The 20,409-nt window shown below is 34.1% G+C and overlaps 1 protein-coding gene across 1 annotated transcript; it reads left to right on the forward strand.

Moving 5' to 3' along the window:
* The first annotated feature begins 2,492 nt into the window (after nt 1-2,492).
* LOC107956847 (ethylene-response factor C3) lies at nt 2,493-3,533 on the forward strand. The gene has a single exon (XM_016892345.2). It carries the CDS (start codon nt 2,627-2,629, stop codon nt 3,311-3,313), a length of 687 nt encoding a protein of 228 aa, XP_016747834.1. The 5' UTR covers nt 2,493-2,626; the 3' UTR covers nt 3,314-3,533.
* Nucleotides 3,534-20,409: the final 16,876 nt, after the last annotated feature.

A 20,409-nucleotide genomic window follows, 5' to 3' on the forward strand; every position in this document is an offset into this window, starting at 1 on the left:
TTTCTTTAACAACACTTCCCATATATTGTGATAATTTTGTACATATTTTATGATAATTTTGTCTTCATCGCAGAACGCATGCATGTTTTTTTTGTGGGGTTAAAAAAAGTTGCAGTCTGTGAAATTATATAGAGGTGCACATGCAGAAAAACAACTTGGATTATAATAACATAGTGAATGCATAAACTACTGACGAAGTTTCTAATTTAGCAAAAATCTTTGAGAATTCATCCTAAAGTTGAGTATTCTGTATCCAAAAGTTAGCTTGCAAACCCTATTTATATCGTATAGATTTTGGCTACTTAGGTTTTTTTTATGGAAAAGCTAGAATTAGTCTATGCTAACCCTAGCTCTTACTATTGCAGATCGATAGCCTCCCCCCAAACTGCCCAAAAAAATATCTAAGAGCTTATGTTGGTAATTATTTATCACCTCGAAGGTTCATCCAAAATAGACAGCTTAATTCAAGATTGGTTCTACTATTGAATCTTTTAATGAGTTAGGTTTTATAAGGTTAATTGTATTATTTTAAAATATACACATAATATGATTTGATCTCCTGTCTCTATATATAATTTTTTCATTCAATCAAAGCTTAAATTAGTATTTATATCAATTTTTTTATAGATATATTTATTATATAATTTTATTTTTTACTCATGTAGTGAGCAAGGTGTTCATGTTGCATAATTTAAACTCAGTAAATTTTAAACACATTAACTTCAAACAAATCAACCATACTATCACAATCAAAACCACATTCTTATTTTACATCAATTTTTATATAAATATATTTTTCATCCATAATTGACATAATCTAATCCCTTTATTTATATATGAATTAATATTTAATGTATTAAATGGGGTTAAAAATGAACATGTGTATCATTTATTTATTTTTATTTTTTATGCATCAATTAAAAAGCTTCACTACCAATATATTATAAGGATATGTTTATCATTTTATATAAAATCTATAAAATTAGAAGAAGTTTAAAAAGGTATATGGTGAGATTTGAACATAAGACATTACCATTTTCAAAACTTTTAATTTTATTATTTCAACCAAAGTCTTATTAGTTCTTAGCATTAATTTTTTTATAAATATATTTTGTATATTATTTTGTCACCCTAGACCTATCAATTCTTACTCAAGCCTAAAGTTGACCCAATCAACTTGTATCTAAACTTGATCTAACTTGATTTGATTATAAAAGGTCAACAACCCGAACTTGTCCAATTCGAATTCAAATACGCCCAAACCTAAAATAAATTCAACCTAAAATGATTTAAATAAATAACTTAAAGTGACACAAACTTAAATTAAGCATAATTTTTTTAAAAAATAATAATGCATATAACCTAAAATTAAAATTTATTTTAATTTATAGCTTCTAAATTATAATCACCATTGTTTGTTGTCATAGAATTTGCAATATGTCAAAAAAAATATTTGAATTTAATTTTATTCGAGTTCATAATCTTTAAAAATTTTGGAACTTTATTTCATTTTATCTTGATTTTGGTTTATTTCAAAATCCTAAAAATATTTTTGATTAAATTTTCTTTCAGTTTTTACATCGGTTTTAAATCTTAAGATTTTTATTGAAGTTTGCTTAATAATTAGGTGTAAATTAGGTAATTTTTAAACAATAAAATTATCAAAATTTTAGATTAAAACTACTATTAACAATAAAGTTATCAAAATTATTTAGAAAAATTTGACGTAAATAAAAGTTGTGTTATTAATGTAAATAGAGTTATTATTTAAATAAAACTCCAAGCAGTTTAATTATTACTTAATTAATATTAAAGTTATATGCCACTTAAAATTTATGTTTAACTTTATAAATAGGACGGAGTGATTAGTCATATTCAATCAATTAACATTTAAAAAATTATCAATAAAAATAGAGATGGTTAGCATTAAAATATTAGAATTATATAAAAAGGAATGAAACATTAAATCAGAGGTTCTTCGAAGAGACAATATTAAATCAAAATTGAACAATAATGACATAGAGAGTGACCGAAAATTGTTTTAATTGATGATGAGGTAAGCTATTTACAATGTATGGAGTAAGCACTCTCAAAACAATCAATTTTTTTATCTATCTTAATTGATGATGAAATAAGTTGTCTATACTATGAGAAGTAAGCACTCAAGAAAAAAATATTTTGTGGGTTTATTTCGAAAAAAAATTAATTATTAACAATTATTTTTTAGTCACAATTATTAAATATGTTTATTAATTTTTTTATAAATATCTTTTGTATTTATTATTATAATTATGTTATATTGCAATACTTAATTTTATTATTTTTCAAAATTAATATTATAACTTACTTTCTTATATAATTTTAAATTTGTATATTATTTAAAAATTAATAGCATGCAATGACTTATAAACTAGTTATATTGAAAAGTATGTGTAGCACTGCTTAGGAAAATAGGGATTCTAACTAACTAAAATTGATAGTTGAGGCTCCCATCACATTGTTATAATATTAACGTGCTTCATGGGAGATTCTCGGTTGTGCTTTCTGTCAAGAAAACCCAATACAAATACAAAGCCGAACAACATAATTCATAAAGTCAGTGAGAATAAAAAAGTTGAGCCAAACTATGAATCCTTCCTTCCTTCAAGCTCTAAATTCGGACATGTTGCTTCAATCTCCACGAAGTTTGCTTGAATGTTTCTCGTCAAATAATAAGCTTTTCTTCGACCAAGATTTCCTTTCATTCGACGATATTCTACACCCCAAAAGCTTGTCTCCTCCTCAACAGAGCACCTCTCGTTCTTATAATGATTGGTCAACCGAAACATCAGACTCTGCTTCCTGTGGATTGTATCATTCCAGGTCCAAGAAACGAGAAGAAAAAGAAGAACCAAACAAGGAAAAATCATATAGAGGTGTAAGGAAGCGACCGTGGGGGAAATTCGCGGCGGAGATAAGGGATTCAACTCGGCGTGGCGTGCGGGTTTGGCTTGGAACGTTCGACAGTGCAGAGGCAGCTGCTTTAGCTTATGATCAAGCAGCTTTATCGACACAGGGTCACAAAGCAGTGCTCAATTTTCCCATTGAAACAGTCCGAGAATCGCTTCGAAACATGAATTACCACTGCCAGGAAGGTGCCTCACCAGCCATTGAACTAAAGCAGAGGAATTATTTACAAAGGAAATCGTTGGCCAAGCAAAACAAAAAGCAGCTGTCCTTGCAGGCAAAGAATAATGTGGTGGTGTTGGAAGATTTAGGATCTGATTACTTAGAGCAACTTTTGACCACGTCTGAAACTGCTAGCTCTTGGTAAAAAATTAAACTAAAGTACAACAGCCATCATAAATTTTGTTTCTTCCTTTTCTTTTCTTTTCTTTTTTTTTCTCCATTATCAAATAATTGCCAAGGTAGATGTAATCTCATGCGGGCTTTCGCCGGCAGGTGCGCTCTGTTTTATTTCAGTTCAAATATTGCTGCCTGAATAAATTGTTTAAAGCTTAGCCGCAATCCAGGGAATGTTAAAGTTGAATGCATTCAATATTCTGCTGCATTTTATTAGGCAACTTCGATTTGGAATGTAAATTGAAAGAGGCAAAACGTCACACTCGATGTACTGCATTTTACTGTTCTTTTGTTTTTGGTATATTAAAGTTACAGATCATTTGTGAAAGGAGGACAAGAAATTCAATACCTAACTGGTTTACATGATTATCATAAAAATATGACACCCAACATATCTAAAATTCAAACCATAACAGTAATAATCTTTTTCACTTATCCAAATTGGATGCTGGTATGTATGATTTGGTTTTAAAGTGAAAGTATATTCGGTTTGTTTATAGCTGATGCAATGGCCTTAAAGGTTCTATTTCCGGCTAATGCCTATAGCAGTTGACGTTGATTATTTTTGTTAGGTGAGCTCTCTGATTCAACTGTAATAGGTATTTCTTTTTTCTGAAATTACCTCATTGTAATTGTTCTCTAATTTTACAAAATTTCATAGGCCTAGAGATAAGGCTTTGTAGTTGGAGTCTGGATTTGGTCATAATTTGTAATCGTAGAATTCAAAGTTCAAAACGTGGCACCTTGAACTAGTTTTTCATTTTCAAGGTGGAGGGGTTGGCGTATTTGAGAGTACTTCCAACGTGTCGGGAAAACGGGATATGTATTGAAGCCAAATCGAATGGGAATTTTGACTATGAACAATATCATGCACGTAAAATCCAAATTTCTAATTTCGTTACAGTTTTCATAATATGGTCGGAGTTTAAGTGATCCACAGTTGTAAAATATAAGAAAGTTGCATCTTACTATCTTTTCAGTAAAAAGAAAAAAAAATAGTGAAGGAATATTGTAGAACTGGAAAGATAATAAAGCATCAATCAAGTCGTTTGAATTCCCAATAAAAAGATGTACCCTATAAATTTATCTTTCTTAAGTTACTATCAAATCATTGATTCATTTCTTTTCGTAAGCTTGACTAAGTTGGTTATGGAGCAGAAATATTCATGCCAGGTGTGCTTGTTAAATTACGACATCCGAAAAGAAAGCAATGGGATTTGGGGATGTGTATACAAAAGGAGAAGCTGGCGTGGAATTCGACACGTCGTCTGCTTACTGTCATAGATACATAGCTAAAACTTGTTAATCTGTATTTCCTTTCCATCTCAATAGTACTGTGGATTTTTTATAAGAATTAACTTTATATTTTATATTCGCCAGGTTTAAAAAATAATATCTCTTCTTATAACCATCCTTGGGACTAAGGATATTTTGGGTGGGTTTGAAAGTGATGTTGGGTGCGGTACGATATGATTTCGTACATTTATTTTATTTTTTATTTCATAGTATAATATTTATTTTATCTTATTTTTTCATTAATTATATGTAAACATATTATTTATACAAACTCACCGTTTAGAAGATAAATTTCCTTCAAGTGACTCTCTCTTTTATCCTTTTTCTTATTTGTTAAGCTAAAACTCGTTTTCTTCTCTATCATTGTAATTATATCTATTTCTATCCAAAAATAAATTTGTAGATAACAATGTGTTAAAATTTTTTAAATTAAATAATTTAGTTGATGATTCTTAAATTGATTTAATATTAAACATACTTGAATATTTGTAATTAAATAAAAAACATATATATAAAAGAAAGATTAAAGTTGAATTAGAAACCACAAACTTCAAAAATTAAAATGTCTAAATCTCTTGATTATTAAAAAAAATTAGCAATTAATGAAGAAAATAACGTAAAAATAAAATAATACTAAATATGATCATAAGTTTTTTTTCTCTCTCATACATATGAAACAAAAAAAAAATATTTACCAAAATATATTGGAAAGTCAATTATTTGGAAAATATAGTTAAAGGTGGGACCTTGAAATAGGTGACTTCAAATATGGAGCCTAAATAGGAGCGAAGCTAAAAAGTTTTTAAGGGGTTAAAATTAAATTATAATTTTTACGATAGTAAAAATACAAATTTTAAATGATTAGATTAAAATTTTATCATTTTAGGGGGTAAAGTGCAATTTTGCTTTTACTAATTTAAAATTTTAAAAATTTTAAAAGTCTAAAATGAAAATTTTTTCATTTTAGGGGGTCGGGCCCCCTTCCAAGCCCCCTAAATTCGCCACTGAACCTGAACTAACTGACTTTCATCGTAACAATTTCAGTTAGTTTCAATTCTTTTTATCTTTTAAAAATTTAAAATACTTTTCCTCTTTCTCCAGCAACATATATAAAACTAAATATATTATTAGGAGATATTATATTATTATGAGATATTATCTTTTAGAAATATATAAATATATTATATATTATTGTATTTTATTTAGGCATATATTTAGGAATATATTATATATCTTTCTTATTCCTAGGTGACTATTAATGTATAAATATTATGTATACTTTTAATATCTATGAAAAAGATAAAAGGGATTACCTTATTCTTTTCATGGTATCTAGAGCTTAGGTTTTCCTTTTATTTATTTACTTTTTTCTTCAAGTCGTTTACTTCTTATCTTTTGTTTTGCTCGGTTGTGCAGTGGTGTCAGCCTCCGAATTGGCTATTGTTTGCCTTTTAACACATAATTTTTAGGAACGAAATTCTATATTTCAAGAGTGTACTAAACATATTGAAGTGGATTGTCACTTTGTTAGGGATGCAATTCGAAATGGGTTAATTGCACCTTTTTATGTTCCGGCCTTCGTTCAGTTAGCTGACATTTTTACAAAGGCATTTGGTAAACCACAATTTGAATTCCTTCTCAACAAGTTGGACATTTATGATCTACATGCTCTAACTTAAGGGGGTGTTAGGATATTATTATGAGATATTATCTTTTAGGAATACCTAAATATATCATATATTATTATATATATTTAGGAATATATTATATATATTTCTTATTCATGCGTGACTACTGTTGTATAAGTATTATGTATACTCTTGAGGTTTATCAATAAAATTAAAAGGAATTATCCTATTCTTTTCATATATTCTACTATGGACTTATCATAAAAATATTTGAAACAAACTATATAAGACTTTTACATTAGTTTTCTAGGCAAGAGATTGATTATTCAATGGCTTTTAATAAACCCATCTTCTACTTCCTCCTCTTGTTGTTTCTCTTGTTGAAGCTGTTGCAGAGATCAAGCTCACACTGGATATTTATCTCATCCCTTCATGTTTTTGATATAAGCTGTGCTCTTTTCACTTACCTGCTTGCCTCATTTGCTTTTATAAACAAAATCTCTTCTTCTTCTTTTTTTTTAAATAATTTATCTTGAAAATATTGATAAAATTATGAGCTACCATTTTTTATATTATTCTTTTTTATGCTCAACTAAAAAATTAAATTATATAAAAAATGATCTATCATAATTTCAATATTTCAAAATAATTTAATAAAAAAATTAATAAAATCAATGTTACTTTTTGCCTATAGATGTCAACTTATATCAACGATGTGACTAGACTAGCTTAGGTTAGAAAATAAGGTTCGTTTAGGTTTTCGTTTTTCTTCCTTTTTTTTGTTTTTTTTGTTGTAAAATTTTTGTTTCTTCACTTTTGCTGGAACCTTGTGGATGGAGAGGGATTAAACTCTTGAGCTTCAATGAATTTCAATCTATTAATAAGCATTTTCTCAAACTCTTCTCTTTTTTAGTTTATGTCTACCATGTGTTTGTTAAAATGCTAGTGTGAAATTTGAGTTTAATCATGTGTTGAATCGTTTTTATTGGTTGGTTGATGAGTGGGTTACTTACCTGAGGTATTATCTATGCCTTGATTAGTTGTTTGTTTAAGTGTTATTACACTAGAATTAAGGCCTCTAGTGGAAGCTCTAAATAGATGAGACTAAGAGAAGACTCTATCGTGTAAGACTTTGATACATTTGTGCCAAATAGTGAGACCGAAAGGGGACCTATATGCCTAAGTGGGACCAAGAGAAGAGCTTAGGCAATATATTTTAGTTTAGGATGAGACCAAGAGGAGATTACTAGCTAAGAGTGACAAACAATCTATTTGGATTGTTTTTAATAAAAAGGAAGAAAGTTGGTTTAGTATTTTTATTTGTTAATTTAGAATTAGTAATAGATTAACTCGTAATTAACTTGATAAACACACTTATAAATTTGACAATCTCTTGGGCTCAATCCTTGGAATACTTTCTGTGTTCCATTATAACACTATAAATATTACAACTGACATGCCGAATTTGCAATAAAAGCCTCTTTTAAATCCATATATTTTGTGTTAATTCTCTGCTCGGTGTTTGCATGTCATGGTGCAGTCAGCAACCTCAAGCATTGTTCTAACATTTTGCACCATTTTTCCCCATTGCACTATTTTGATCAATTTTGGATTCCGAGGGCTCGTTTCTAACCTCGGGCACTTCCAATCACCTACTAAAAGATTCTAAATGGATTTAAGTTTATTTTAATGCCTTCAAAATGATTTTTTATCTTATTTCTATAATTTTATTTAAATTATTTTAAGTTTTAAATTATTGTAAAGCTACTTTCTTTTTCAATATGAATGGCTTCGATTTGAGCTAAAGGACTACAAACATTTGTTTTATGATTTGGGCATGACTCTATATGTACACAATGACTCAAAATTATTCTAATCATATTTGAATCTTTATAAACTTTGCCAATTTGATTTGAAATACATTCATATGTTGATAAATTGATACCTTTATAAAAGAAATTTTTGGTTTAAGCTTGCAAGTGTCACCGTAGCATCTCATATCTATTTCGATCATCAGAATGGATAAGGGGTGTTGCAAATTCAATTTGAAAATATCACCTTCAAGGAATTATATTTTTTTCAAAGACTTGATAGCAAGTGTGTCTCATTTGTGAACCAATCTCCAAATATGCTTTCCCAACACGGTCATGTTAAAAAATCTCACATCTTGGAAACCTAATCTACCCCATACCCTTTAGAATCCTGATCCTATTCCATATTGACATTGCCTATCCATGGTCTTTATTCTTCCTAGAGTACTAAAACATTTGAATAGTAAATACAATATGTAACACCTTATACCCAACTTGATCGTTGGGTTCGGATACTAGATATCACAATTACACCGGGTTACTTAAAAGACTTCCTAACTTTATTTAGTTACAACTTACACTACACCTGTAACAACCCTAACCTGTATCCGTCACTGGATTAGGGTTAAAAGGCATTACCAGACATATCGAAACATTTCGCAATCATTTCACAAACATCATAACATCATAGTCAAACATCAACATAAAGCCCCTTTCTTAGGTCAACGAAACCTTAAACATGCTTTAGAAAAAGGTCGAGGCTAAACCGAGCAGATACAAAATTTTTCAAAACTTTTTTCTAAGTTTTTCTAAGTTGCAAAGGTCACACACCCGTGTGAATAGACCGTGTGGCTCACACGACATTAGACACTCTCGTATGTCTAGACCGTGTGAAAATTAGGGAGGCTACTGACTTAGCCACACAGCCACATGACACGCTTGTGTGCTAGGCCGTGTAAAAATTAGGGAAGCTACTAACTTAGCCACACGGCCAGTCACACGCCCGTGTATCTAGCCCGTGCTCGAAACTGACTTGGCCGCACGGCCTAACACATGCCAATGTGTGTGCAACCGTATGGTCTGCTCAGGCTCAATTTAAAATGGCCCTCAAGCAATACGGCTGAGATACACACCCGTGTCCCAACCCGTGTGGGCAAAAATAGGCCATTTACAAGGCCAACAAGCCACCCATTAAGGGTCCTCCCTACAAGCATCAAAACCAAAACATTTCATATCAAATTTTTAACCAATTCATAACCAAAACATACTTCATTCATGCCATATCATAAACAACCAATTTCATGCTTATAATTCATACCAAAACATATCAAAATCACTTACCAAACTCATTCATTCATACTTGTAACTAATTCATTCCATGATCAAATGAATCACATCAAATTTATAACCATCTCAACACAAAACTAACTTACCAAAAAGACCATTTCACTAAGCCATACATATACACCAAATTTACCATTTTTTCATCATAAATCATATACCAAAATCAAACCATAAGTTCAACCATAATCAAGCCATATCACATGCCTAAATATACACTTCACAAAACATATTCAAATTCCTCTAGCCTATACATGCCATATTCCAATATTCACATTTTCAAAAGGTACCAAAATAGAGTTCGATAGTGTGGTGATGATCCTCAACGATCCCCGAGCTCCTAGTAGCTTTGATAATCTATAAAACAGTTGAAAACACACGCAAAGTAAGCTTTCAAAAGCTTAGTAAGCTATATACAAATAAACTTATCACATATCATAATTATAAACTATTTCATTCATATGAATCATGACATAACTCAATAGCAGATTCATATTTCTCATTTAGCTCTAATGTTCATTACCATTTGCTATTAAATACTTCACATTTCCATGTAGCTCACATATCAATGGATCATATTCATACTCACTTTTCATTACCAATTTCCATATACAGTTCATACGTACCTAAAGCAGATATACATTCATATATTTATCCATTCTCGGAGTGCCCATTGAACAGTTCAGAATCATTAAGGATACTCGGATAGCTTGGAAAACTAGTACAATACGAGCGTCCCAGACGTGGTCTTACATGTAATCAAATATCGATGCCATTGACCCAGACAGGGTCTTACATGAAATCAAATACAATGCTGATGTCCCAGACATGGTCTAACACGTAAATATCAAATCGATGCTAACGTCCCAGACATGGTCTTACACGAAATCACATATTGAAAATCCTATGTCATGACATATGTATCCTAACTATTCCTATGGTTTTTACGTGGCTTTTCAGACGTCGTCACATTATCGACTTACCTCGTACGAATTCGAACAGACGGAATCGACTACTCGACGACTTTCGACTTTCTTTAATCTAATTCCTTTTTCTTTGGTTCTTGATCTATATAAATTCAAATTTGACTTATTCAATCTCACATTCATTCAAATCACTCCATATACACATATTTAGGGCATTTTAAAAATTAGCCCTCACATTTTTACATTTTAACATTTTAGTCCCTAATTCATAAAATCACAAAATACACATAATTTCTTTATACACATGTTAGGCTGAATATTCATGTAGTTCATATATGCCCATATATTTCATTTATTTCATATTTTAGTCCCTCAAAATCTCATTTTCATAATTTAGTCCAAAATACTCAAATTCATTAAAAATCCCAATACAAAACATAGTAATCTAACACAAATCTTTCATTTTCTATCATCTAACTTTACAAAAATCACATTATCAATAATGGCACATCTTAAATCATAATGAAATTTAGAAATTGAGGCATGGGCTTGAAAGATTACTAATATAACCTTTTTAATTTCATTACAATTCCATTAACTAATGTCCATCAATGTAATTTAATTATAACCATGGTCTATTTGCATCATAAGGACCACACATATATAAAGACAAAGCAATTTGACACTTTAATAAATAGAACATACCTTTTGCATTTTTTGTGATTAAGTCCTTTTTATCAGATCGGCACACAAACAATAAAGTTTTCAGACGAAACTTTTGTAGATATTAATTCACATATTATAAGTACGAAAAAATAATATTAAAATATTTTTTTAACTCAAATTTTTGGTTCCGAAACCACTCTTCCAATTAGGGTCTAAACCAAACTGTTACAACTCCAAAATTGTCGCGCCCAATGTAATCCATACAAATTTATATTTACTTATTAGATGGTGACCTTTCATAGAATTTCAAACTTCAATTTAATTTCTTTATTATACAACTCTTAAAATACTTACAATTATTATGCCCTAATGGGCTGATATGTTTATAATTACAATAAACTGGAACTTAAAGTTTCAAGTAGTTTAATCTCATTTATACCCCGATGCATTATAAGAATGTTTACATTATGAGAAAGAAAACTTACTTCAATACATCATCTAACGAGTTCATAATTCTGTAAAAGAATCAAAATGATCATTTGTTTCAAATACTTAAAAGGATTATTATGTCGTTTACAATTCCAATTAGGGAAATGACTAGTTTTGGCTATCGAAACAGTTGACTCCACGGGTAGAGATATAGATGTATTCATTAGAAGAATGATACATTTGATTGGACTCAATATGAATTAATTCTAAATCTATTTGTGAATTAATTCACTTGTTGCATTCATGGTGTGATTTATCTAAATCCAGAGTTAGTTATTGATCATGCATATGTAACTTATGTGCTTTGATATAAGTGGAGGCTTATGCTCTAAAGATGATCGAACACGTAGGTGGTATGTTGGGTACATGAGTTTTGTATGACATGGCTTTACTAGCAACAATAGAATTCATAGTTCGATTAAAGAGTTAACGATATCCTCTCTTTGACATTATGTGGATTGATAAATATGGAACGTGGCCATAGGTTGCTTGTTCTCAAATGAACAAATTATCACAATCATTTGTTGAAGGTGACCATATTAATCATTAAAAACACACAATAAAGAAAATGAGATAAAATAGAATTGTATTGAGTGAATGGATTTAACTCAAAGGAATCAATGATATCATATGAGAGTAACACACACATGACGAGGTCATTGGACAAAAATAGTTGGATGAATTGTGTAACGCCCTGATAAATTTATTTCTTTTTCTTTAAATTCTAACACAATTATGTATCTGCTTCAGTGGTAATGTGTTCTGGGTGTGCACGAGAGGTCTTGTGTTCAATTCCCACTTTTGGCAGAACTTTCTTCTTTTAGATCCAAGCCTTACCCTCATTGAGTGGGCTTATATAAAATTGTTCGTTAATCCTTATCAAAATGAGCCTACTAGTTTGAGTGGTGAGGGAGTTAGTATGGTAGAGGTCCTGTGTTTGAATCCTTGTGTTAACATGGGTATTAATTTTTTCTCAATTGACTGATAGAGTGTGGTGGTTCTAGGATTCTAAGGTAGTTGAGTTTGAGTGGTTAGTGGGGAGTTGAGATTTGATAATATATTTTATTTTCTTTTTCTTTTCTTTTTTTCAAAATTTTCTCTCTCTTCCAAAAGAATTTTGATGTTTCTTTTCTTCCTTTTTGGGTTCTCTACCAATTTTCTTTGTCCTCATCTTTTCTTCAATTCTATCACTTTCGTTTTTGCCCAAATCATCTTGTCTTATTTTTTCGGTATTCTTTGTGCGTTTCTGGTAAGTGTGGTTATTGTTTTGGTTAGTGAATCGTTGATTAATGGGGCTCATTTTGTTCTTAGAAGAATATCAATGGGTTAGAAGTTTCCAATCGGCACTCTAGTTGTGCGAAATCATAGTTGTTCGTTCGAAGGTAAGGGTTTAGGGTAGAGTATAGGGTTGTCTATCTTGATACAGTTCAGTTGAGTATCGTTTTAAATGACTAATTAGGTGATTTGTTGGACAATTTTAGGTGTTGTGTGGTGCGAGAGTGTTTTTGCATCAAAACCATACTAGGTGTATTCCTCTTACACGTGAAAATCAAGTTTTGGTGAAAATCGAAAGGGTATTCTGTCGACACCACACGGGCGTGTGCTTGGCCGTGTGGTTGGCCGTGTGTGAGACACGATCGTGTGTTTGACGAAGGCATGGCCTTGCGCAAGACACCACCGTGTAGTGGTGTGATGTAACCGTGTATGATACACAGGTTAGGCAAAGTTGGGCGTGTGGGTACAGACGGGCATGCTATATGAGCGTGTGGGTATTGGGTTAGGTCGAGTGGGCCACACGGGCAAGGCCAATCTAGGCATGTGGGCCCACATGAGCATGTAAGCGTAAATTTATGAAATTTTCTCTAGGGTCGCACGGGTCGTTCAGTTCGACTGTGGGCCTACCATTGGGCCGGTAAGGGCTAACCAAACCCTAGATTGTGTGATTTGATATTCTGTTAGTATACTATCAGTAGGACACTTTTATACATGTCTGACTATTCTGATATATGGATATCTGATATTAGTACATAAGTATGATAAGCATGTTATATCTATATTTGTATCTGTCTTTAGGGTGGAATTGTATATATGGTGGAAGTGTTCTGAAATACGGCCCTCTGTATTTTGGCAGCTAGGTTGCATATTATCTGATACGTGTCGTAGTGACACAATATGGTGTGTAGGCATGGGTGAGTGTTTTTAACCCCACATGGTGTGTTGGGATGGTTAGAAGTGGTGTGTAGAGGATGGGGGTAGGATTTTGCATATATGGTTCTGATATCTATTTCTGTAAAGGACTTAGGTCCAATCTAAATTTGAATGTTTATGTGATTTTTGCATTAATTGTATGTCTATTTCTATTGGGTTACACACTGAGTTTATTAAAACTCACATCTATTTGTTTGTTCTGTTAAGGTAATCCACAACTTAGGTGGGTCGGTGCGGCGAAGACTCAGCGGTGACCACTCGACTGTAAACTGTTTAAACTTAGTAATTTATGGTTTAGTTAAAATTCTGCATTCATTTTAGAGTTTGTAATGTCTGGGACTCTCTAGATTGTATGGTTTTTAACTGTTCATTTTTGGTTTGTTTGATAATTTGCATGCTTCGATAAAATGTTTTATGAAAACGATGATTTTACGCAAATAATGGTTTTTCTAAAAATACAAACTGAATTTCCAGAATGTATTGATTTTATTAAACCTTCACTATAATATGTGTTTTAGCAAATGAACTAAATAAATGATGTTTTCAGTAATAATCATGAATAAAAATGAGTTATAAAAGTTGAACGGTTTATCAAAATAACTCAGTTTTTAAAACCCATTCCTTGTGACATTTCAGATTCGGCAATAACACCTAGGTCGGGCCTGAGGTGTTACATTTAGTGGTATCAGAGCTAGATTACAAAATCAGGCATTGAATTTTGGGTTCCAAAATGGTGTTTTAAAAAAATTGATTTTCAAACAATATGTATGTGGTACACCGAGTCTTTGGTATCGATCATGTAAGTACTTATGAATTTAGATAGAACTTTCTGAAAATACTGTAGTTAGTACTTTCTGGAAACTATACTGAACTAGTTAAAGGCTGAAACCTTTGAAAACATTTTTGAATTTCTGATAACTTTTGCTTAAAATTTCTGCTAATAAATACAAGAACTGATACATAAAATTTTATAATATAGATAAATTTTTAATTATACAATGAGCGCACTAGGAACTCATGGACGTGGTTTTCGTGGTCGTGGTAAAGGCCGTAGGGAGCTCGAGCTGAGTCTTCCTCTTTAGGCAGTATGCCAAGTTTAGACATGAGTGAGACACCGATTTCACTTGCTATTGAGACTGGGTCCCAGAGCCATTTGGCTGGGGACGACACACTATCCCAAGCTATGTTGAGGGTATTGGAGAGGGTTGCTGGACCCCATTTTAGATCTAGGGGTCATGGGTCGATAACTGAACAACTTCGGTCCAATGGTGCTGAACTATTTAGGAGTGTCATTAGAGTAGCCCCTATTGTGGCTGAGTATTGGTTGGAGGCCACCGAAAGGATCATGAATGATATAGACTGTACACCTAAGTAGAAACTTAAGGGTGCAGTCTCTTTGCTTTGCGACGAGGCATATCAGTAGTGGTTATCGGTTGAGGAGGGTACTCAACCTAATCGTCTGAATTGGGATTTCTTCAAGACTGCCTTTTAGGAAAAGTATATGGGTGCGAGATATGTAGATGCTCATAGGCATGAGGTCATGAATCTCACACAAGGTGATAGATTTGTGGCTGAGTATGAGGTCGAGTTTCTAAGGTTGATTCGCTACGCTCGAGGCATGGTGGTGTCTGAGTATGAGAAGTGCGTTCACTTTGAGAATGGTTTGATGGATAATTTGAGGGTACTAATTGCTCCACAGAGGGAACGAGAGTTTGTGGTTCTGGTGGATAAGGCAAAGATGGTCGAAGAGGTTAAGCATGTGAAGCACCAAAATAGGGATCATGAGAGAGGCAAGAATAAGAGGGAGTCAGGGCTCTCTAGTTTTATCCAGAGGCCTAAGAAAAAGGCCAAACCTGATGGCCCGATTAGAGTGGGGGTTCTTATGGATCGTACTGGGATGCAGCCATGTGGTGATTGTGGTAGGTGCCATCCGAACGAGTGTTGGAGGAGGATAAGGGCTTGTTTGAGGTGTGGGTCTTTGAAGCATCGTATTAGGGAATGTCCACAGTAGACTGATCAAATGCAAGCTTCGAGACCTAGTTCTGCACAGTATTAGAGGGTAGTTCAGCAGCCATCGAGAGATTGTGGACCGGCTAGGGGTGGTAACGGTATGGGCCAAGGACAGAGAGCACTAGACAGAGGTGCTAGTTTGACTGAGGCGAGATAGTCTGCATTGGTTTATGCTGCTCGACGTCGAGAGGATAGAGTTGCTCCTGACGTTATCACAGGTATATTTTTTATTTTTGATGTACCTTATACTGCTTTGATAGACGTAAGTTCTACACACTACTATGCAGCTAGTTCTGTTTCTGAGAACTTGAGATTTTTGTTAAGATCACTTTGAGTGAGATCACTGTACTGAGTTTGTTGGGGCAGTCTGTCGGGGTTAGTAAACTCTATAGGGATGTTCCACTAGAGGTGCAAGGGGCTATACTTTTGGAAAATTTGATGGAGTTACCATTTAGGGAGTTCAAATTGATTCTAGGTATTGATTAGTTGGTTGAGCACCGAGTTAGTTTTGATTGCGCATCTAAGAGGGTTGTTCTGAGGATTGAGGATGATAAGGAGGTGGTTGTGATTGGTAAAATTTGAGATTATTTATCCAATGTGATCTTTGCTCTTGTGGCTGAGAAACTGTTTCGGAAAGGGTGTGAGGCATATTTAGCTTACATCAGTGTTTCTATTCCTGGGGACTCTTCTATTGGGGAAATCAAAATAATAAGGGATTTTCTGGATCTCTTTCCTGAGGAGTTACTGGGTTTGCCTTTGAATCGAGAAGTTGAGTTCGACATTAAGCTTCTATTGGGTACAGATCTGGTGTCCATCGCTCTATACCATATGGCACCGAAGGAGCTTACAGAGCTTAAGGCTCAACTTCAAGAGCTTTTGGATCGTGATTTTATCCATCCTAGTGTGTCTTTGTGGGGTGCACCGGTTTTGTTTCTTAAGAAAAAGGATGAGACCATGAGAATGTGTATTGATTATCGGTAACTGAATAAACTAACTGTGAAGAATAAGTATCCACTTTCGAGGATCAATGATCTGTTTGATCAGTTTCGAGGGGCTTAAGTGTTTTCGAAAATTGATCTCCATTCTGGGTATCATCAGCTTAGAGTTAATAAGCTGGATGTTCATAAGACTGCATTTAGGACTCGTTATGGACATTACGAGTTCCTAGTTATGCCTTTTGGTCTGACGAATGCTCTAGCTGCATTCATAGATCTGATAAACTGAGTCTTTCAGCAATACCTGGATTAGTTTGTCATGGTCTTCATCAACGATATTTTGGTTTAATTTAAGACTGATGATGAGCATGATGAACATTGAGTATAGTTCCATCGTGAGCTCGAGGTATGTTGGCTCGATGATCCCAAAGAATAGCTCCCAAGGGTCGGTGGTTAGGAGGGCTCAAATCGCATCAGCCAACTGAACTTGTTCTACAGTAGCCCAGTCGATATAGCGGCCCACAATTAAAGGTCGGGCCCGAAGGATTTGGAAAAGTTCTTCTTGGGGCCCTCAGGGGAACTGTAGGAGAGGGTGACGAATTTTTGTAGTTGGACCTGCGGAAGATGACGCTCCCTTCCGTTTCTTGGAAGCAGGTACGGTGATTTTCTTTCCTCGTGAAGACGACATGGTACCTGCAATCAAAACCATTAATTCATCTTGAGGAATGATCAAAGTAAAATGAAGACAAATTGTAAATAACAATCATAATTTCAACAACTACTAAGACTAACAAGTTAATCAAAGCAATTAATTGTATGGCGTGAAAATGGCAATGAATTTCATGGAATGCAACATGTGTGACTGATGAAAAATGTTAACACTAAAGGAATGAGTATGTATATTGTTCTAATCATGAATATTTACTTCTAACTAATCAAATAAAGTAGACAAATCATATAAAGATTAAGAATTTGAACATGAAAAAGATAATAGCTTGTTCTATGAATAAAATGTGAGTGATAGAAAGATGAAAATAATCATGAAAAATGCATAGTTCTATGATAACTAACATGAAAAATGAGTGCAATTAAAAGGGGAAAAAATAAACAAACGCTAGAAAAGGGAGAATGAGCGGAAAAAATGGAGTTGGATACGGTGCATGGCGTGGCGGGGAGGTCGTGTGGACTTGCAGCGGCTAGGGTTAGGGTTTTTGGGTGGGGAAGACAATGAATAGTGCAAAGTTTTTATAGATTTTGGGGCACACGGCCAGGTAACACGCCTGTGTTCCCCAATTTCAGCTCGTGTGATTCGCGAATTTTGAATTTGGGCGCGTCTGACATTTAGTACACGACCGTGTTCCTTGGGTGTGTGGGTGCACACGGTCGTGTCGAACGACCGTGTCTAGCTTTGTTCGCTTCTCCCACGCCCGTGTATGCAAGGTCCACGTCCGTGTTAATTTAACAGGTTTGACCACGGGTACTAGACACGAGTGTGTCGCACGCCTGTGTTGTTTTAACAAGTTCACCCACAGTTCTTCCACACAGGCGTGTCGCACGCCCATGTTGTTTTGGCAGGTTTGACCACGGCATGTCGCACGGCCGTGGCGTTTTATAGTAGCCCGTGTTGGGTAAATCTTTTGCCCTATTTTCACACGGCCCTAAGCACGCCCATGTTCTTGGCCGTGTCTTTGTGGAAAAACCTGTATTCAAGATCTCTATTAGTAAGTTAGGTGTTAAATACTAAAATTTAAAGAAATTAATATTGTTAGTGCTCGGGTTGCCTCCCGAGAAGCACTTATTTATAGTCTAAGCTTGACTTACCTCTCCATTGAATGGTCATGGTGGTTCGAGGAGTTTATACTCCTCATTCCTGCTATCAATCTTATCAAAATAAGGTTTTAAACGGGTGTTGTTTACTTTGTACCGGATGGAAAAATACTGGGTACCGTAAGAGGGATTTCTTCATCCGGTATGGTAGTGACAATGTGGGGATCTGCGGCATCTAATAAGACTCTATCTCCAACCTTAAACTGATATGAGAAGGTGTTGAGCTCGTTCTGGCGTAGTTTTTGTCTGTCATGTGTTCTTGGCTTATACGTCCGCCATTCATCTAGTTCCTCGATTTGTAGCCTTCGATCTTCATGTATAGGTCCTCTACTACTGCTTGGGAATGACTCATGTACTTCCTTCAGACTCATTTCTTGCAAAGTAGGTTGAACCATATTGTCAGTTTTAGTGGAATGGTTTAGATGATCACCTTCAATTTTCGATGTGTTGCCAGAATTACGTGCTTGAATGGTCCACACGGAGTGTGAGCTCACCTGTGCCAACATCAATAATCATTTTAGCAGTTGCTAAAAAGGGCCGTCCTAAAATCAAAGGAGTGTTACTATCCTCCTCTATGTCTAGAACAATGAAGTCAACGAGAAATATAAATTTATCGATTTTAACTAGCACATCTTCAATAATACCCCTAGGAAATCTTATAGTTTTATCAGTTAATTGAATGCTCATCCTAGTCTGTTTGGGTTTCCCAAGACCTAATTGTTTGAACATTTTGTAGGGGATGACGTTAATACTAGCCCTTAAATCAGCTAATGCATTATTAACATCTAAACTACCAATTAAGCAAGGAATTTAAAACTCCCTCGACCTTTTAGTTTGTTGGGTAGTTTATTCTGTAGAATAGTTAAGCAAACTGCGGTTAGCTCCACATGCGACGCCTCATCCAACTTCCGCTTATTTGCTAAAAGCTCCTTTAAAATTTCATTGCATTTGGCATCTGCGATAGAGCTTCAATAAACGGTAAGTTAATATGTAATTTTTTTAAGAGTTTAAAGAATTTACCAAATTGTTCATATGAGCGGTCTTTTCTTGTCGTGTTGGGGTATGGCACACGAGATTTATATTCGACAGTCACTGGTTTGTTTTTATTATAATCTACCTCACTTTTACCTTTGCTTACCATCGTTTCTTGCCTCGGTTCTAGCTCAGGCTTAACAAATCCTTCTTTATTTTGAACATTAATCACGTTGAGTTGTTCCCTTGGGTTAGGTTCAGTATTACTTGGCAAGCTACCTTGTGGTCGTTCGGAGATTAGTTTAGAAAGCTAGCCTATCTGAGTTTCGAGCCCTTGGATTGACGCTTGTTGATTTTTAAGTTCCGTTTTGGTGTTCTAAAAATGGGTTTTTGATACCGAGATAAACTTTGTGAGCATCTCTTTAAGGTTCAGTTTCTTTTCCTGTTGATAGGGTGGCTGTTGGTAGCCCGGAGGTGGTCGCTGATTTCCTTGGCCTGCCAATGAGAAATTTGGGTGGTTCCTCCAACCTACATTATAAGTGTTACTATATAGATTGTTTTGAGGTCGAGGATTATTACCCATGTAATTTAATTGCTCATTATCCATGTTGTGTCCATAAGGTTGGTATTCCGAATGGCTTGTTCCACCTCCACTTGCTTCGCATTGCATTACTGGGTGAACCTGTGAAGAACTAAGAAAACCATCAATTTTCTTATTCAAGAGTTCTACCTGATTGAGAGCATGGTGACCGAATCGATGTTATAAACACTGGCTATTTTCGTTGGCTTTGTCCTCATGACTTGCCACTGATAGTTATTCAATGACATCTCCTCTATGAACTCATAAGCATCTTCAGGTGTTTTATTATTGATGGTTCCGCCGGCAGTTGCGTCAACCATTTTCCGAGTCGAAGGGTTTAGGCCATTGTGGAATGTTTGAACTTGAAGCTAAAGCGGT

Source organism: Gossypium hirsutum, chromosome A07 (genome assembly GCF_007990345.1).
Source record: "Gossypium hirsutum isolate 1008001.06 chromosome A07, Gossypium_hirsutum_v2.1, whole genome shotgun sequence".
Lineage (NCBI taxonomy): Eukaryota > Viridiplantae > Streptophyta > Magnoliopsida > Malvales > Malvaceae > Gossypium > Gossypium hirsutum.